The sequence below is a fragment of the Corvus brachyrhynchos genome, unplaced genomic scaffold (genome assembly GCF_000691975.1).
Source record: "Corvus brachyrhynchos isolate BGI_N302 unplaced genomic scaffold, ASM69197v1 scaffold281, whole genome shotgun sequence".
Classification (NCBI taxonomy): domain Eukaryota; kingdom Metazoa; phylum Chordata; class Aves; order Passeriformes; family Corvidae; genus Corvus; species Corvus brachyrhynchos.
Genome location: NW_008236509.1, coordinates 1,224,590 through 1,240,585, shown reverse-complemented (window position 1 = coordinate 1,240,585; position 15,996 = coordinate 1,224,590). Strand labels below are relative to the sequence as shown.

The 15,996-nt window shown below is 39.7% G+C and overlaps 1 protein-coding gene across 2 annotated transcripts in view; it reads right to left on the bottom strand.

Annotated features, from left to right (window-relative positions):
- PARVA (parvin alpha) overlaps window positions 1-8,537 on the bottom strand; it is a 53,404-nt gene extending 44,867 nt beyond the window's left edge. The window contains exon 1 of one of the 2 annotated variants that reach the window (XM_017726314.1): window positions 8,513-8,537. In XM_017726314.1, the coding sequence (XP_017581803.1) occupies window positions 8,513-8,522 (10 nt within the window). In that variant the 5' untranslated portion in view covers window positions 8,523-8,537. Of the gene's footprint in view, window positions 1-1,781; window positions 1,813-8,512 lie in introns of those variants that run through there. The other variant, XM_017726313.1, reaches the window with a different exon arrangement.
- Window positions 8,538-15,996: the final 7,459 nt, after the last annotated feature.

Below are 15,996 nucleotides of genomic sequence, written 5' to 3'. Positions count from 1 at the left end.
CAGGACAGGGTTTTGGTCCTCAAGAGGGTTGTTATCCTCCAAAGAAGTTTTAATGGCATTATAAAAAAGAAAACAAAACAAAACAATAAAAACATCCAAAATAAAACCAAAAAACCCACAACCAACTGGTTGTTGAAATACTTCAATGCTTTTTATTTAATTTCTAAAAATATTTTTGGAAAGGAAAGCAAAGAAAATGAATTAGAGCATAGTTGGATTTTTTCTTTTTGTGTAAACATGAAAATTAATTCTCATATTCAGCGGTTCCTTGCTTTAAATTCTGCATCTTGCTTTAACTAGAAACATCACCCTATCTGGTTTCTAGGTAGAGCACACACAGGGCTGAACCTTCCCCTACAGTAAGTTCTTCCAGCCACTCCCAAAAACATGTGCCCACAACCCTTTTTCAAAGTCTACTCTAATTTAGATCTAATTTTCATTGAAGCTATTATATCATAAGCCCACTGCAATATGTACTGACATACATATGCTGAATTCTTAGCTTACAAAATCATTTTAACATGCAAGAAGGACTTTCTAAAAATTATTTTAAAGAAATAATTTTTAATATATGCTCATGACTCATCAACTGAAAAAAAAGCAATGTTACAGTAAGCAAGATAGGTCAGGCAGTTTTATGATTAATGGGGTCAAAAAGTTAGAATTCATTTTTAAAACTTTGGTTGCTCACACTGAAACAATTAACCCTATCTACTGAGCACCAAGCCCCAAAAAACAATGCAAAATTTCAGAAAGAAGCAATACTATGTTACAAAACACTTTTGATGTGTGTTCCTCCACTTCAAAAACAGAGCAAAAGATTTCACCCATTTATCAAGAGATTTTCTGGGTGTAACTCTTCCAAAACAAATTTGGCTTTGAAGTATGAGATGTTAGAGTACAATGTGTAAAGTAGGCATGCCCTAATGGCTATTTTGCTGCAAAAGCATCCTGTTTTCTGCTGTACCAAATGAAAGTCCCTTTCCTCCTACTTAAGCTAATATTAGGACCTGAAAGATGAAAACAGAAGTCATTTGATCAACAAGGAATCTGCTGCCGAAACCTCCCGTACGTTAATGACAACAGCAGTTACAAAAGCGTCTGCCAATTATACTGTAGCTCTAAGAAAAATCATTCCTTTAAATTTATTTTGCTGCTAACTCGACTGAGTGCTCATGAGAGCGAGCATCAAATGCACTGTAAGCAGCTCCTGGATTTTAATTAAGAGCATTCCACAGGAATAATGCTAACACTTGCTGAGTGATAAACATATAAGCACTAATACTGTTCTGCAAAGCCTTAAATTACACGCTCCAGTACGTTGGATTTAAATCCTAGAAGACACTGGCACCAATTGCTGGGATTACAACTTTCATTTAAACCTAGAACTAAATTACTGGATTTCAAACCATTTCGTTAAGCCACACCTGTCTGCTAAGCATTATACCACATTCACACTTAATAACCCTTAACATTTTTCATCAAGAAAGCTCAAAAGTTCTTCCAAATTTAATCCCCATCACCGCTCCATTTCACACATCTGGAAACTGAGGCACACAATAGTTAAATATCCCAAGCTAACACAGGAACCTGTGCCATGGCCACTGCTTTTGAAAGGGGCAACTGCACCTTGCTCCCAAACTTGTTGATCGTTCTCACTCCCACATGATCATCATCTCTTGTGCCAGTATTCCCATGGCCTTATGGTAAATTATGCCAGGGAAGAGCTTCAGATTAAAACTGAGGGGTAAAAGGAATGACATGCATACAAATTAACACACCTGAGTCTGTAGCCATTATTTATGAGGCACCTCTAGGTGGGCACCTTTCCAGACTTGGTAACTTGACTCAGCACAACAGAAGTCTACAGTTGCCTTTGAAAACCTCAGTCATGTTTCCATCTAATTGAAAAGTGATAAAAAAAGAAAGAAAAAAACCAAAATTATTTTTCCTCCTGATTCACGACTGTTCTCTATTTGAAAACGTGGTTCATTGCTTTTCTAAATAATGTTAGGCTTACTCAGACTAAATCTCACCAAGAAGCATTTGGCCAACTTCATATGAATTTCATATAGCAAAATACTCAAACTTTCTTAAAACCAAACGTCCATACTCTTGTCCACACCACAGCTGAAGAGCTGCAGGGATGCTGTGCATGGTGGAAAACTGTGACACAGGGGAGAGCTCTGCACCTGCACTTCCACACCCAGAGTGCTGTGCCCAGTTCTGGGCTCTCCAGTGCAAGAGACACGTGGAGTTTCTGCAGAGAGTCCAGTGAAGAGCCACAAAGGTGCTTAGTGACCTGGAGCATCTCTCATGAGACCCAAAGTCCCAAAGCTCTGGTGCACTCAGTGATTCTCCAACTCAGAAATGCTCAGAAGGTTCGACTATTGAGAGAACTGGAGAACAGGAGCACAGAACAGGACAAAGAATCGACTCAGCCATGTGTACCCTCAACTACTCTCTACATGCACAGACATCAAAAACTAATTCAAATTAAAGAAATCTAAGCCACATGCATATACACAAACACCTCACTCCTTTCCTGCACTCCTACAAAGAGTTAGATTCCTTTAGTATCCTGGTAAAAAGTAGTCTATTGCACAAATATGCTCTGGGCATAAGATCTGTCACTGATCAAAATTATTGAGAATGATTCTTTTATCTAATGTTTGATATATTTCATTAAGTACATTGAAATTCTTGTACACACCAGGAAGTAAACGGCCTGAGTATTTTGAGAAGTGTGAAACTAACACGTATCACTTCTGAGGAAAAAAATGATCCTCTCCTTTTCTAGCAGTTGTCATTACAAAAGCAGGTAGTTGCTGCAGATGAAATCCCTGAAACTGCACATTCTGGTCCATACTCTGTAGTAACTGCTTGGAAGCAAAAATAAAAACGCTTGGGTTGCTGCTTCTTGTGCAAAGTTTCCATGTCAGTAACAACAATGTATGTAACGCTTCTAAAGCCTGATGAACTCAGGAGGACTCTGCTAAACATAAAATCCCTTACAGTGCCTGGATGAAACAACTGAAGAAAACTGCTGCAGCTGCTTGTACCGTCTCTAGGTTTTGGCATTCATTATTTAAGTTCAGTGGAAACTGTTCAGCCTTGAAGTAGACTGACTCATGCACTTTAACTTCCAATTTCCTGCAAACAATCCATTAGTTTTTGGCAAGTTTCATAGTGCACAGTACTTCCCTGAAAAGGGCAGCTCCCAAACTCTTCTGATTTCAACAGCGTTTTTTGAGTTTGATGAAAGTAGAATTTGTACTCATGCCCTTACAAAACTGAGTGTGATCCCCACCTGAAGATGTCTGACACACTTACCAAAGGTACATGAATGACTTTGCTCAGAAAGATTCTCTCCAAATGTACTTGTTGGGACAAATCCTACTGGGCTGTACTATATGGGCATTTCTCAGAGAACACGAACTGACTTTAGACGTGCACTGTCAAGTTTTACCTGACAAGGAAAGCAAAAAAAATATTTTCATACTACCTACACCTCCCCCAAAAGTGCCCTACCTACTCCTACACTTCTCTGGTTTTATAGCAGCTGAAATGAGCTACTTGATAAGTAAATGCTAATTCTGTCATTTGTAGCTACAATGGTTTTAAAATTTATCATTCCCTTCAAATATTTTTTGTCCCCAAGTGGTATCTGAAATATGTCAGTAACTCAGAATGGAAAATAACTGTGGTATCTCGATCACCACCAGTTGGTAACTGTAGATAAATGTGGTCTAGTAAACAGTGACTAGTAAAATAATTCTTCTTCCATCCCCAGGATGCAATTATTTAAAAATGAGAAAAGAGATGAAAGCATCAACATAAGTACATGTGCATACAGCTTTCAAAGTACTCAGTGGGATTCCAAATCTCCAGTTCAGCTGACACGGTAGAAGAGCTTTCCACATTAAAATTATTTTTTTTAATCTGTGCACCTTGCAGAGTGTGGTGCTGGAATCTTGTGTTTATCCTCACTCTAAAAAAGCTACAGTAAACAGCAGCACAGATTTTCTCACCTCAGCATATCAAATCTCCATCTACACAAGGCAATCATAAATAGGTTGCACAGTTCTGTAGTTTTCATGTTCATTCAGGTCCTTAGCCCTCTCTCCAGGTACTGTCAGCAAGCACAATTTATTAACTGCAAAATACTCCACTCTTCACAAGAATTGACCCAATCTCATCCCAATGATTTCACTTAAGTGATACAACCACCAAATGGGCAGTGGCCACTAGGGGAAAGTTCACATGCAACAAACTAAACAAGAGGGTCTAGTGGCAAAAAAGTTTACAAAATTTAGAAGCAAACTCCAGGATGTTTTGAAAGGCTTGTTTAAAGTTTTTCAAAATACATTGTGACTACCAGGGGATTACACATTGTGGGAACTTAAGTGGCTACGGCAGTGGAATTAAGCACCTAGACCCACTGTGTATTCGGGTGTTCAAAAGACACCCACCAGCAGCTCTGCAGGTGCCTGCACTCCAGCTGGGAAAGTCCAACAGGTATTTAATTCCCTGCTGCTGTACATGAACACTGACATAAACCTGACTCCAACAGCAGGTGCTTATTTCCCAGCTTCCTTTCCCAAGCTAGACTGGGCACAGGTATTTCCACTATAAATAAGATGTATAAAGATGGCAGACCAAAGTTGTAATTATTTTTTTTTTACTTTTTTTTTTTTTAATTACTGCTGAGGGTACCTTATTTTCTGCATAATTATGTGATGTTTCATAGCAATGCTAAGTTTGTATTAATTTCTTGGTAGGTGTGTTACTATTCTCCACCTCAGAAAGAACTCTTTCCTACCTTGCTGAAGCCCCTGTATCCCCGAAGACTGGTTAAATGTTCAAACAATTAGCATAATCCTAACCCTTTTCTTTCTTTCTTGTTTTTTTAATAGACTCTCATTTCCTCACTTTTAAATATGTGCAATTTCTTGCAGCTTTACTTAAGGTTCAATCTGACAGACCCATTCCCTCTTTCCACTACATTTCCAAGCCTTAACAGAGAATGTGCCTGATTTAGTCCTTAAGATCTGCTGTACTCTGACATGATCATGTATGCACCTCTTTGAGCACATGAATGGTTTCTTGACTTGTCTCCTTGACTTGCCTCCTTGCATGCTTATTGTTAAGCAGGGAATTAAGTGGTTTGTCAGACTGATCCCAAGTGCTTAGCATCTGAACAGCATGAAGTTTTACTCTGCTGAGTAAGAAAACATTTCCCAGAACTTCATCTCTCTATCCATGCTAACTGCCTACATACAACTCTACTTCCCTGACAAAAGAATAAAATTTACAGACATCCTTATCTCCCTGGGATAAGATATTTTTTAGTGAAACTGGAGACCAATGGTTTGAACCAGGGAAGCAAATGAAGCAGCGCTGGTACACTAGTCATCCAGGGGTTAAGCTAATTTGTTAGTGCCCTTGCTGTTTCTTGCTGTCAACCACTGTGCATCCACTCTCTAAACTCTGAAAAGAACACTGACCTTTAATCTGTGGTATTAGTTCCTTTGACAAAATGGAAGATTATTTCTTTCTCCCACAAGCCTTCATGCGAAGCTTAGCCAGCTTCCATCTGGTCTGACTAATTAAATGTAAGTTAACATTAAGTTAAGAGCCAGCTCCAGCCCACAGACCTTCTATTCTGCAACAGCAGATTTATTAATTAGCTGAACTATTTGAGTATTTAATACCAATTTTTGATTACTTCTATTTTCTTCGCTGTCTCATGAAAACAGGGAAATGTTTTTGAAGATATATTTGCATAATTTCAGTTCAGAAACACAAAACACCAAGACGTGCTAATAAGATTCTGAGCAGCCATAAACTGTCAGGTTTTTTTCTTCTGTATTTGACATGTTAATAAAATACCATCATAACAGTGTGAAGGATCTGCCTATTATGCACAAGATGTGGAATCACTGGAGCTGTACACTTTAAGCTGGCCCTGACCCACAATCTGGCCCTATATGTACTAAAACTACAACCAGTTGTTGTATTCCTTATTCAGTCAAAACCTTCTTTGACCCTAATGGGCGTTCTGTCTGAATGAAGAACAAAGGGATTAGATCTAATATGGGGAGCTACTAATTAGAATCATGCCCGCAGCTAACTTTTGATAAAATTCATTTGTAAAAATGAAAATACAAAGAATTTACTAAGTCCAAATGGTGCTTTGCACTGTTTTAACATTAACTCTGTGTAGGTCTGGTACCTAATCTATTTCACTGTATTTAACAGTAGATGTTAGAGAAGAAAACTATACACTTTTAAAATAAATAATACAGCAAATTTAGATTTATAAATTTGTTTTAACATCTCACATTACTTTGAGAAAGACTGTTATATCAGGTAAAACATTTTAACTTCTTAACCAAACCTTCTTTCTTTGGGATAGAGGCAAAGATCACATTAAGAAATGCTTTTTCTTCATATATTTATTTAATATAATGCCTGCTACTGTACATAAAGTATATTTAAAACTTCAAACCCCAGGAAATGTCTACCGAGCTCACATACAAAAAAAAAAACCAAACCCAAACAAAAAAAAACACCCAAAGAAATCCGACCAATTAAAAGTCGTTTAATACAAAAACCGAAACTGTATCAAGACATGCATCAGAGAGTTACAAACCAACAAAAACTGTGAATGGCACAAAGCTGTCTAATGGAGCAAGACTAAACACAGAAATGAGGAGACCACAGCTCCCTTCTACTTCTCTGACTGCAGAAGATCACATGAGTGAATCAATTCACCTTTTCTGCCTCAATTGCCCCAAGCAGATGGTGCAGGGAGAACAAACGTTTTTCCTTTTCTGATCTCACCTTAAAATTCTCAGGTGTTTCAGTCAGATGAAGATGCTCTGTGTAAGGGCAGACTGTTAGGAGCTAATATTATGTTGGAAATAGAAATGGACAAGCAATTCACTTCTAAGAGACTCTGAAATCAAAAATGCTGTTTTACAGGGTGCAAGACCAACAACAGACAAAAAGCATTTCTGATTGTTTATAATATGGGGTTTTCTTATCAATTTATTCTGTTCTCTCATTTTAATGACCTGTTTCAAAAAAAAACAAACCAAAACCAAACCAAAAAACCCAAACCCTTTCTCATTAAGCTTTCAATCTCTGTCCCATCTTCTGCCTAGCTTACTTTACATTTGTGTTCTCACTGTACACACCAACTCTTGTTTATTTCCACAGCTTACCCAGGGAATGCTGTTCTACACAGAATTGTTACCTTTTACCCAGGCAAAAGCAGAATGTCTGATAAAATCCACTGGGGTAACTCCTTCAAAAATGAAATACAAGACCCAAAATGCAATCTAAATGTACTAGTCTGACTCTAAGGCTAGCCACGGTTTTCCTCTAAAGGCCATTAAGATTCAGCCCATTTTCAGAATACCAGACGTGCGCAGAGAACTGCTGAGCTCCATTCTGACACAGCAGTAGCTGATTCCTCTGAACTCATTGCTGGCACTTGGGCTGCTCACGCCAGCTTTCCTCGTGAACTGGAGCCACCTTGTGCCCTACAGAGCACCTGCACCCTGAGGTCTGCTTAGGAAAAACCGAGTTTACATGCTGGCATTTTGTGTATGAGACAACAACTAAAAAATACTTATTCGGCTTCTATATAAATCGTTTCATTTGGGAGTAACTGTTTGAAATCAGTTAAAGATAATTTATTTGTGGGTAACTATTTCAAGTCAGTTAAAAATGAACAAATTTATAAAGCCGCAAATCAACTGGATGCTGATTATTTTTTTCCCAATTCAACCCACCACTGCAATAAGGTTTTACGAGTTATGCAAGACACTAAGTCACTTTGAACACTCGTGGTATAATGAGGAATACCACCACTATTTTCCAGTTTGTTATGTGTTCTTATGTATGACTGAGAATTATAACAAAGCAGTGACAAGAATGCAAGACCATGAGCTGCTCTGCTGCATGTTTTACTTCGCAGTGAAACACTGAAGTCTCTTCCTCTGCAGTAATGAATTTGAGTGCACAGCATAAAAATGTTTAAAAATGCTGCAGTTCAGATTTGGCCTCTAGCCATAAAATTCAAATCCAGATTTCAAACATGCCTAAATTCAGAGTTGAATTTTTTTGGTCTCATTATAAAATAGGGGTCACATGAATCAAATAGGTCTGGACATACTTCCAGAGGCTACTGGGGCAAATTCTGACTCAGGGCCAAATCTACCATAGTCATGTTCTTTTGTTCTGACAGGATCAATATCAAATGTGTTGAGGGTACTGAGCCAATAGATATTTCCTTTCCTTCCCAAAGCAAGAGTGATGTTCTTTATTCCAAGCACGTAGGACAGATGTGACCGCACCTTCTAATAAAATTAATACTTATCATTTAAACACATGAGACCTGACATTTCTTCTTAAGCCTGAAAGCATAGGCCACAAAAACCCCCAAACAAACCACAAAATCCAACCCCCTGAACTACATAGTTACAACAAAAAGTGTTCTGACCTTTTACCATTCTTCTTCTTCATGCACTCTGACGACAAGTTAGGCATATCATCTTTTGAATTCAGCTCTGCAATACATTATACTGCATTTACTCTGAGCACTCTGACACTCTGACATTATCATTATCTTCTTTTGTGCCCGACAGCAACTGCAGCTCCTATAATGCCATTATTGTAATTAAGAACAATCTGAACCATTGACAGCATTGCCTCGTTTGCTCTAGAATCCCCTGTGCATTAGTGTTCTTCTAAACCAATATTTCTCTATTAATAGTTTGCTACTTTAGAACTGCCTACGGTTAAAAAAAAAAAAATTAGGCCTCAGCCTAACTCAATGGCCAAAGAAAAAAACTTGCTAAGAAAAAAATTAATGAAACGCTGTGCACTGGCAAACCGTTACACTCTTCCTTACACTTGCTGAAAATGGATTCACACCCTGCCAACCTATTCAGGCTGTTACCCAGGTGAGGAAGCTAATTTTGGCTTCCTTCAAAAGGACCACCTGTACAGATACAAAAGAAAACATCTCTTCTCCCACTAAATGTACCCAAAGTACTTCTCTGTCTAAACTCTCCCTTTCATTAATCCAGCTCACAGTTGGATAAGCAGGGCACGGCAATTCAGACATTCTTGTCTGGGAAATTCTGACGTAAACTCCCAGCCCTGCAGCACACGTGCTCTGTAGGCTGCCTGCACCCCATCCATCTGTTTGCTAAGGGTGACACCTGCCTGTCCCTGAGCCAGGAACGTGGTCAGCCACAGCCCTGTGATCACCTAACACCCAGCTTTTCCCTACTGTAATTCCAGGGAAACAATCCACCGTGGGCTAAAGAACTGCAGGTGCAACTGGCAGGACAGGACTGACACATTAACATGGACCTCTTAGAATCCACAAAGCCCACGGCCAGGCCATCAGAAGCAACTTCAATTTTTCCTCTGCAATAAATGAGAAGCTGGAGTACCAAGTCCTAACAGAAAAGAACCCAGCAATCATTACGTGCATGCTGTTGGAAAAGGGAGCATCGCTGGTCACATGGAGTTTTATGTATTTTTAGTAGATGTGAACACAGGAAAGCACCCTATGAAAATGACCAAAGAAACGTGGCCAGTGGAAAAGAGCTGGTATCTCCCGAGGCGATTTAGATAGATGTAGTGGCAGAGTTTTATTTCTTGTGAACACATATCCCATTAAAAAATTATGAACCTTATGCTAAAGGAACATTCAGGAAATTATAATGTTTAGGCTACTTTTGGAATTTTTTATTCTTTCAAAGCTTCTGCAGTATGAGATTGTATTTTCATGTCTGGGACATCACTCTACCACACCCTTCAGTCTCTGCCCAGAGCTGAGGAAGGGGAACAGTGCTCAGTGACAAATCAGTGCATCCCCTCTCCTCCTAAAGTCCCTTTTTTCAAGTGGGATTTCATAGGTTTCACTATGAATAAAGGCTAATATCACCCATCACTGGGTCAGTGCTACAGACTGCTCTACCACTCCACTGGAAGGGTAAAGAAAAGGAGCAGCTCTATGCTAAGCAGGAATCAGAGAAGCCAGGAGGACTTAACCATGACTACAACTACCAAGAATGACTCACAGAAATTCACACTCCAGGTGTTTTCTTTCACAAAAATAATTATCTAAGAAAAATGTATTGTCAACCATGGTACGCTATGTGCTGCTTGACACAAAGATCAATAAGAAGTCAGGAAGAGAAGTGCAAAGACTAAAAGGAAAGCAGTTTTGCTAAGTCATGACTTATGTCCTCTCTAATTTTGTACTAAAGCCACATAAATGATAAGAACATTTCATAGCACCACATGCAATTATTTCACATGGACTACTACAAAACTGAAAGGAAACCAGAGCATTTGGGAGACTGTAGAGCCTTGTTATTCAACCGTGCAATTCTTTAATATTTTGAGTAAGATCACTGCTTGATGAACAGTGGCACAGTCTAGAGCCAGGTGCAGGATTTGGGTGAACAGATGGTGGCTAATCTTCCTAATACTGCTCTGCGAGTACAACTCACTCTTGACCAGTCACATCGCTGGTTTTTTCTGGCCCTTGGCTTTCTCTGGCCTGAGCACAGCTTTTCAAGGGGTAGTTGCAGAGTAGGCTAAAGATTCACAAAAGGCTGTTGATCTGATTTTGCTTTTGGTCCAAGATATCTTTTGTTTCTATTTCAGTTTGGTCACTAAAGTGAATTAACTCACTGGGGCACTCAACACACACATACACACCCAATTCCAACAGGGACAAAGGTATTCAAGCCAAATAATGTTATCTATTAGTAAGTATTAGCACACCAAACAGAAAATGCATGATGATACATGCAGAGAGCACAGCTCTGAGTGCTTTGCTACTCAGTGCTCCAACTACAGCCACACACTCCAAAGCAGTACAGGAACTACTACGGGCTGGAGAAGGCACACAGAACACACGGAGAGCAAGCTACGCCTTCAGCCCCACCCCAGCCCCACATTTGGAAGAGCTGCAAGTGAAAATGTGAAGCACTGGAAAACATCCTGCCTTCCAGCTCATCCTCCCTCACAAAAAAACGAAACCACACGGCTTCCAGCACAGCACTGACTGCACCACCTCAGTGGCAACTGTCCTTCCAGGATCATCTCCTTTTGGGTTGGCTGCAGTTTAGCTGATAAAACAGCTTAGGGATACAACATTATATTTGAATAGGAACTGGTGTGGGGAGGAAAAGGAAGAGGAAAGAAGAAGCAGATGGAAAAGCAACACAATTTTAGGTATACCTCAACCAGTGGTTTTTTGAAGTTTCATTTCACAAAGAACTGTGTCCCTACAACTGCTGATTTCACCTTCAGCAACACCAGCATTTTGCTGAAAAACACTGCAGAACTCTGGATTAAGTTATTAGGAAGCACTTGATCTTGGATACAGTGACATAACAAATAAACTGGACTGTCCTTAATCTCTGTGAGAAAGGCAGAGAGCCCAGTATTAAAGTATCTGGTCTGCTGGGAGGGCATCATTCAATGGTTGTGAAAGGCATTAAGAAAGAAAAATTAGGATACATCCCAGAGATCCTGTCCAAGGGAGATTTCCAGAAGCACAGACCTGTACTTACAGGAAGCTGCCTTTAAGGTGAGGGGTTTCAAAGATGTAGAGCCCACAAGCAGTAATCAAATCCAGTAAGAACTTTTCTCTCAGCCAGAACCTTGGTCCCTAGTCTTCTCTTACCTTCAGGGTAGATTCCTTCAAATGCTACAGGAAACATCAGAGTTCTAAAACCCCAGATTCTCTTGACAGCACACTCACTTCACTAAGGATGAAAACTTCATCCTCAGTTGAGTATCTCATATTTATTCTACAGCTTTACTTGGTTATATCCACATTCACTCTGCAAAGTGGATACGTGCTTTTATGAGGATGATATAAGGGAATGCATGTTTTAAATCTGGAGATGTAAAGAAAAAATTAGCACTGAAACAAAGGTGCATCAGTCTGAGCTGGTCTCTAGCTGGTTTGTTTTTTTTTTTCTTTTCCATGGCTTCATCCTGTAATCTGAAAGCACTGGAGGCTCTTCAACCACTTGTTCAGTGCATGGTTAGTTTTAGCTGAAACCTCAGCTCAGAACACGAAGGAATTATTTAAATAGGAAAAACTCAGGAAATAAAAGGCATACTTCTGCAGCAGCTGACTTCCCCACGTAATTTAGGCTGCTTTTGCAAGTCAAATGCAAAGACGGAGTTCAGTGACTCTATTGCTGTCATGCAGGTAGTCAGAAAACAGTAGAATTCATGGCTGTTTTGGGTCAGAATAAGAGCTCAAAGCCCAAGGCCCTGGTCCCTGGTATAAATGCCTTCTTTACAATACAAACAGGGAAGGGCAAACCAACAGAATTTTGTATAAGTTTTGTAACAGCTTCATAATCCTAACAGATGCCACAAAAAGTATTTTATGATTTCTGAACACAAAATGTCTGTGAAGGCCTACATGATTCATAAGTAGGCCACTGGAGACACTGGAGATTTTGTGCATTTACGATCCACCCAGACCCACTTTTAGCCCCCACCCCCCACTCCCTTTAAAAAACATTTCTGGCATCCAAAGCATCCCACAGCAATAAGTTTCAGAAATTAATCATGCACAGCCTGGCTCTGTGCATGCAGGGGTCCTCCGGCCCCCAGTGAGACAGCGCCACAGGCTCCTTTTTGCCTCATCTCTGACACAGATGAGGTTGGCAGTGCTGTGCCTTGTCAATACTGTCAGCACACTTCCATATCCTGTGTGATCTAACCCCTTTGCACCTGCTAGGAGGCACTCGCAGAAAGCAGGCAGGGATACACTCGGCTCTACCATGATAACTCTGGATATTGACTCAATAAGCTGTCTGGCAAAAAAGCTGCACCTGGGACTCACACGTTCCTGCAGATTTGATTGCTGTAGGTGAAACACATGGACCAAGCATAACTGGACTGGTTGAAACAATGAACTTTTTAGAATAATTTTAGGATTATCTTTTACTTTTGAGATTCAGAAACGCAGTCACAATATTTTCATGCCTTCGCCTGAACCAACTGGAGCCAGAGGCTATTAAAAAGAAGGGGGGTAAAAAATGCTCCACCCCGGCAGAGCTCAGCTCGACAGATGCCGAACAGCATCAAGCAGGGCAGAGCTGTCATCTACATTTGTGCCCGGGAGCTGCATCTGCAGGGCGATCGCCATCCCATCCTGAGCAACAGTTGGGTGTTCAGCTACGCTTTCAGAGGCAATTATCTTCCTTCCCACCGAGCAATCCCTTCCTCCGCCGCCACACAGGCCTCCCCAGACATCCCCTGACAATTCGGCTTCAAAGCACGCAAACAAAACCCCCGTGCTGTCCTCCTGAGGAGTTCCTCTCCCACTGCAGATGTGCTCAGAAGGCTTGAAGCAGTGAAATGACAACAAACAAAGCAAGTGGACCTCCCCTGTATTTTTCTGGTTTTCCACGTTCCTTCCACAGAACAGAAGTATTTTATCTACTTAACAGAACTTGCTCTAAGGCAATAATTACTTCAGTGGCGATGCTAACAGGTTCTGTCCAGCAGCAGCTCTGCAGCTGTCTTTAATGCGCCTGTGGCAGTACACCAGGGACACAGAAATATAGGGAAAAGATTATAAGCACATTCCAGTTGCTGTGCAGTGAGGTTCGTGGTAAAACACGTTCATGTCAGACAGCAAAACCGGCTGTTCAGCTACTCTGATGGCACTAGAAGGCCGAGGGGTGATGTACTGATAAGCTGCAGTGAAAGACAGAATGTGAAAAATATTGGTAAGAGTGACAATAAAGCCTTTCGCATGTCTTCCTTTTCACAAATAACACCACATGCCATCTCCTAAACACCAGTATGAAATTAGCATCCAGTGGTTCATTTTCATGCTACATTTTAATGCTACACATTAGCAAATATGACGGTAGGACACAGATCAGTTCTTCCTGCTTATGCTTTAAAATACCGCATCAGGGGAGAGCAGAAGAGAAGAAAAGCCTGCAGAGTGTTTCAGCCAGCCTAGAACCTCTCACACAAGAAACAGACAAGCACAAACATCTACTGACATAAAAACTAGTCATGTGCATTAGTTGTGCAGTAAGTTGCAGAAACAGGTCCAAAGAAAATGAGTCAATTAAATATTAGCAGAACACTTCTTGTATACCATGAAATAGATTTATTTCATATAGGAAAAGGCCCAGAGCAAGACCAAGGCATGATCTTTCTGTCAGTGAGTCACACAGCAAAACATTTTACTCAGGGATTCCAGAAAAGACAAACATTTTACTTAAAACACCTGAAAAGCTTTCATCACCCTACTTTTACTGTTACGTTGTATTCTTAGATTTTTCCAATTTCATATTATTACATAAAATGCATGAAGTAAAGATTAAGAAAGTTAAGGTTATTATCAAAAACCACCAGAATCTACAGTATTTTACACTGTTAACATACTCTTCCCTGAGGCACTCAGAGAATACTGCCTACTGTGACCCCACATATGAAAATTAAATCAAAACAAGACATACAACACAAAAAGAAGAAATATCCTAAGTGGAGAATGGCAGAAAATTCATTCTTTCTCCTGCACATCAACCTCAAATAAACTAAAGAGCAGTGAAATTATTAAAATTGATGTCACATCAATTGGGAAACTGACTGAGCCCATACAATTGCTCTCCACCAAATTCACGAGTCCAAGCTGTCTGTTTCCCATCTGCTCCTCTGCAATTTAAGCAATTCTGAACTTCACTCTCTGTTCCCAAATGTGTCACAGATTTATTAGCATGTCAGGGGCCAATTCTTTACATTCTCCACTAAGGTAAGCTATTAGGGGGAGCAAATTTTCTGTGTTTATAATTGCCAGCCCAGGAAAATTAAAGGAGGACAATCACACATGACCTTACTAAACCCACCATGAAAAATTCATTAGATAACACAACCCCCCCCCCACACACAGTTACTTTTTTTAAAAGGCCATTCTGTTCTCTTCTTACATGTGTTTAAAGACAAGTTTAGTACACAGTACAGACTACTACAAGGAGCTTACAAAAAATCTAATTTGTGTGGGGTTTTTTTGCTAATATGATGAGCTCCACCATACATCTGAACCCCTGACAGATAAGGACTGGGATCCTTCCCTAGCATATATGCGGTGGCCCAATCTTTAAATGCCTTTCAGCAATGAAGGAGGATGGAACCTTACTAAAATCTACAAATAACTTTTGCACACCACAGTTCAGTCTGCAGACAGGCCATCAAATATTCTAGTATTAGTTCACAATTCTCTCACCACCTAAAAAGCTGATTTAATTAATTCCAAACATACTTAATAATTGTAATTTTGCTACCTTAACAGAACATATACACCATTTAAAGATGCAGCTGCAGATGCTCTCACAGGGAAGACTGAAGTACAATGTTCTCATCCTTGAATTACACCACTGGCAATGAGAGATTGTAAATGAAAACCAGACTAAGGCTCTACATGACAGATGACAACATAAACAAATCTGAGCTCTAAATTCCAGATTTTATCAAATATTCTCTAATATTTAATCTGTTTCCCATATTATCATATGTCTTCTGGTATGACTAATCCCTGCTTACATCATGTGTGATATCTCAAGTATCTCAGGTTACTCTTTGTTTTGGTCAATAACTCATGCTGTTATATTAGAGAATTCATTTCACTTCTCTAGACTGCCCTCACCTCTACCACTGGTGGACCTCTTACCATCGCCAAGAACATTGAAATTCATAAGCTATGGTTTGCTATATTTCTTTTAATATATTTATACATATATATTAATGTCAATACTGAAATCCCATTTTATGTTGTATTATAAACTATTTTTGTGACATCTAAAACTACATAAACTTTACTGTCTTCATAAATTATCTGGATTACTCTTCATCATAATGTCACTTCAGATCCTAAAGGATTTTCATCCTTGGTATGGTGGAGCATTTTGGCAA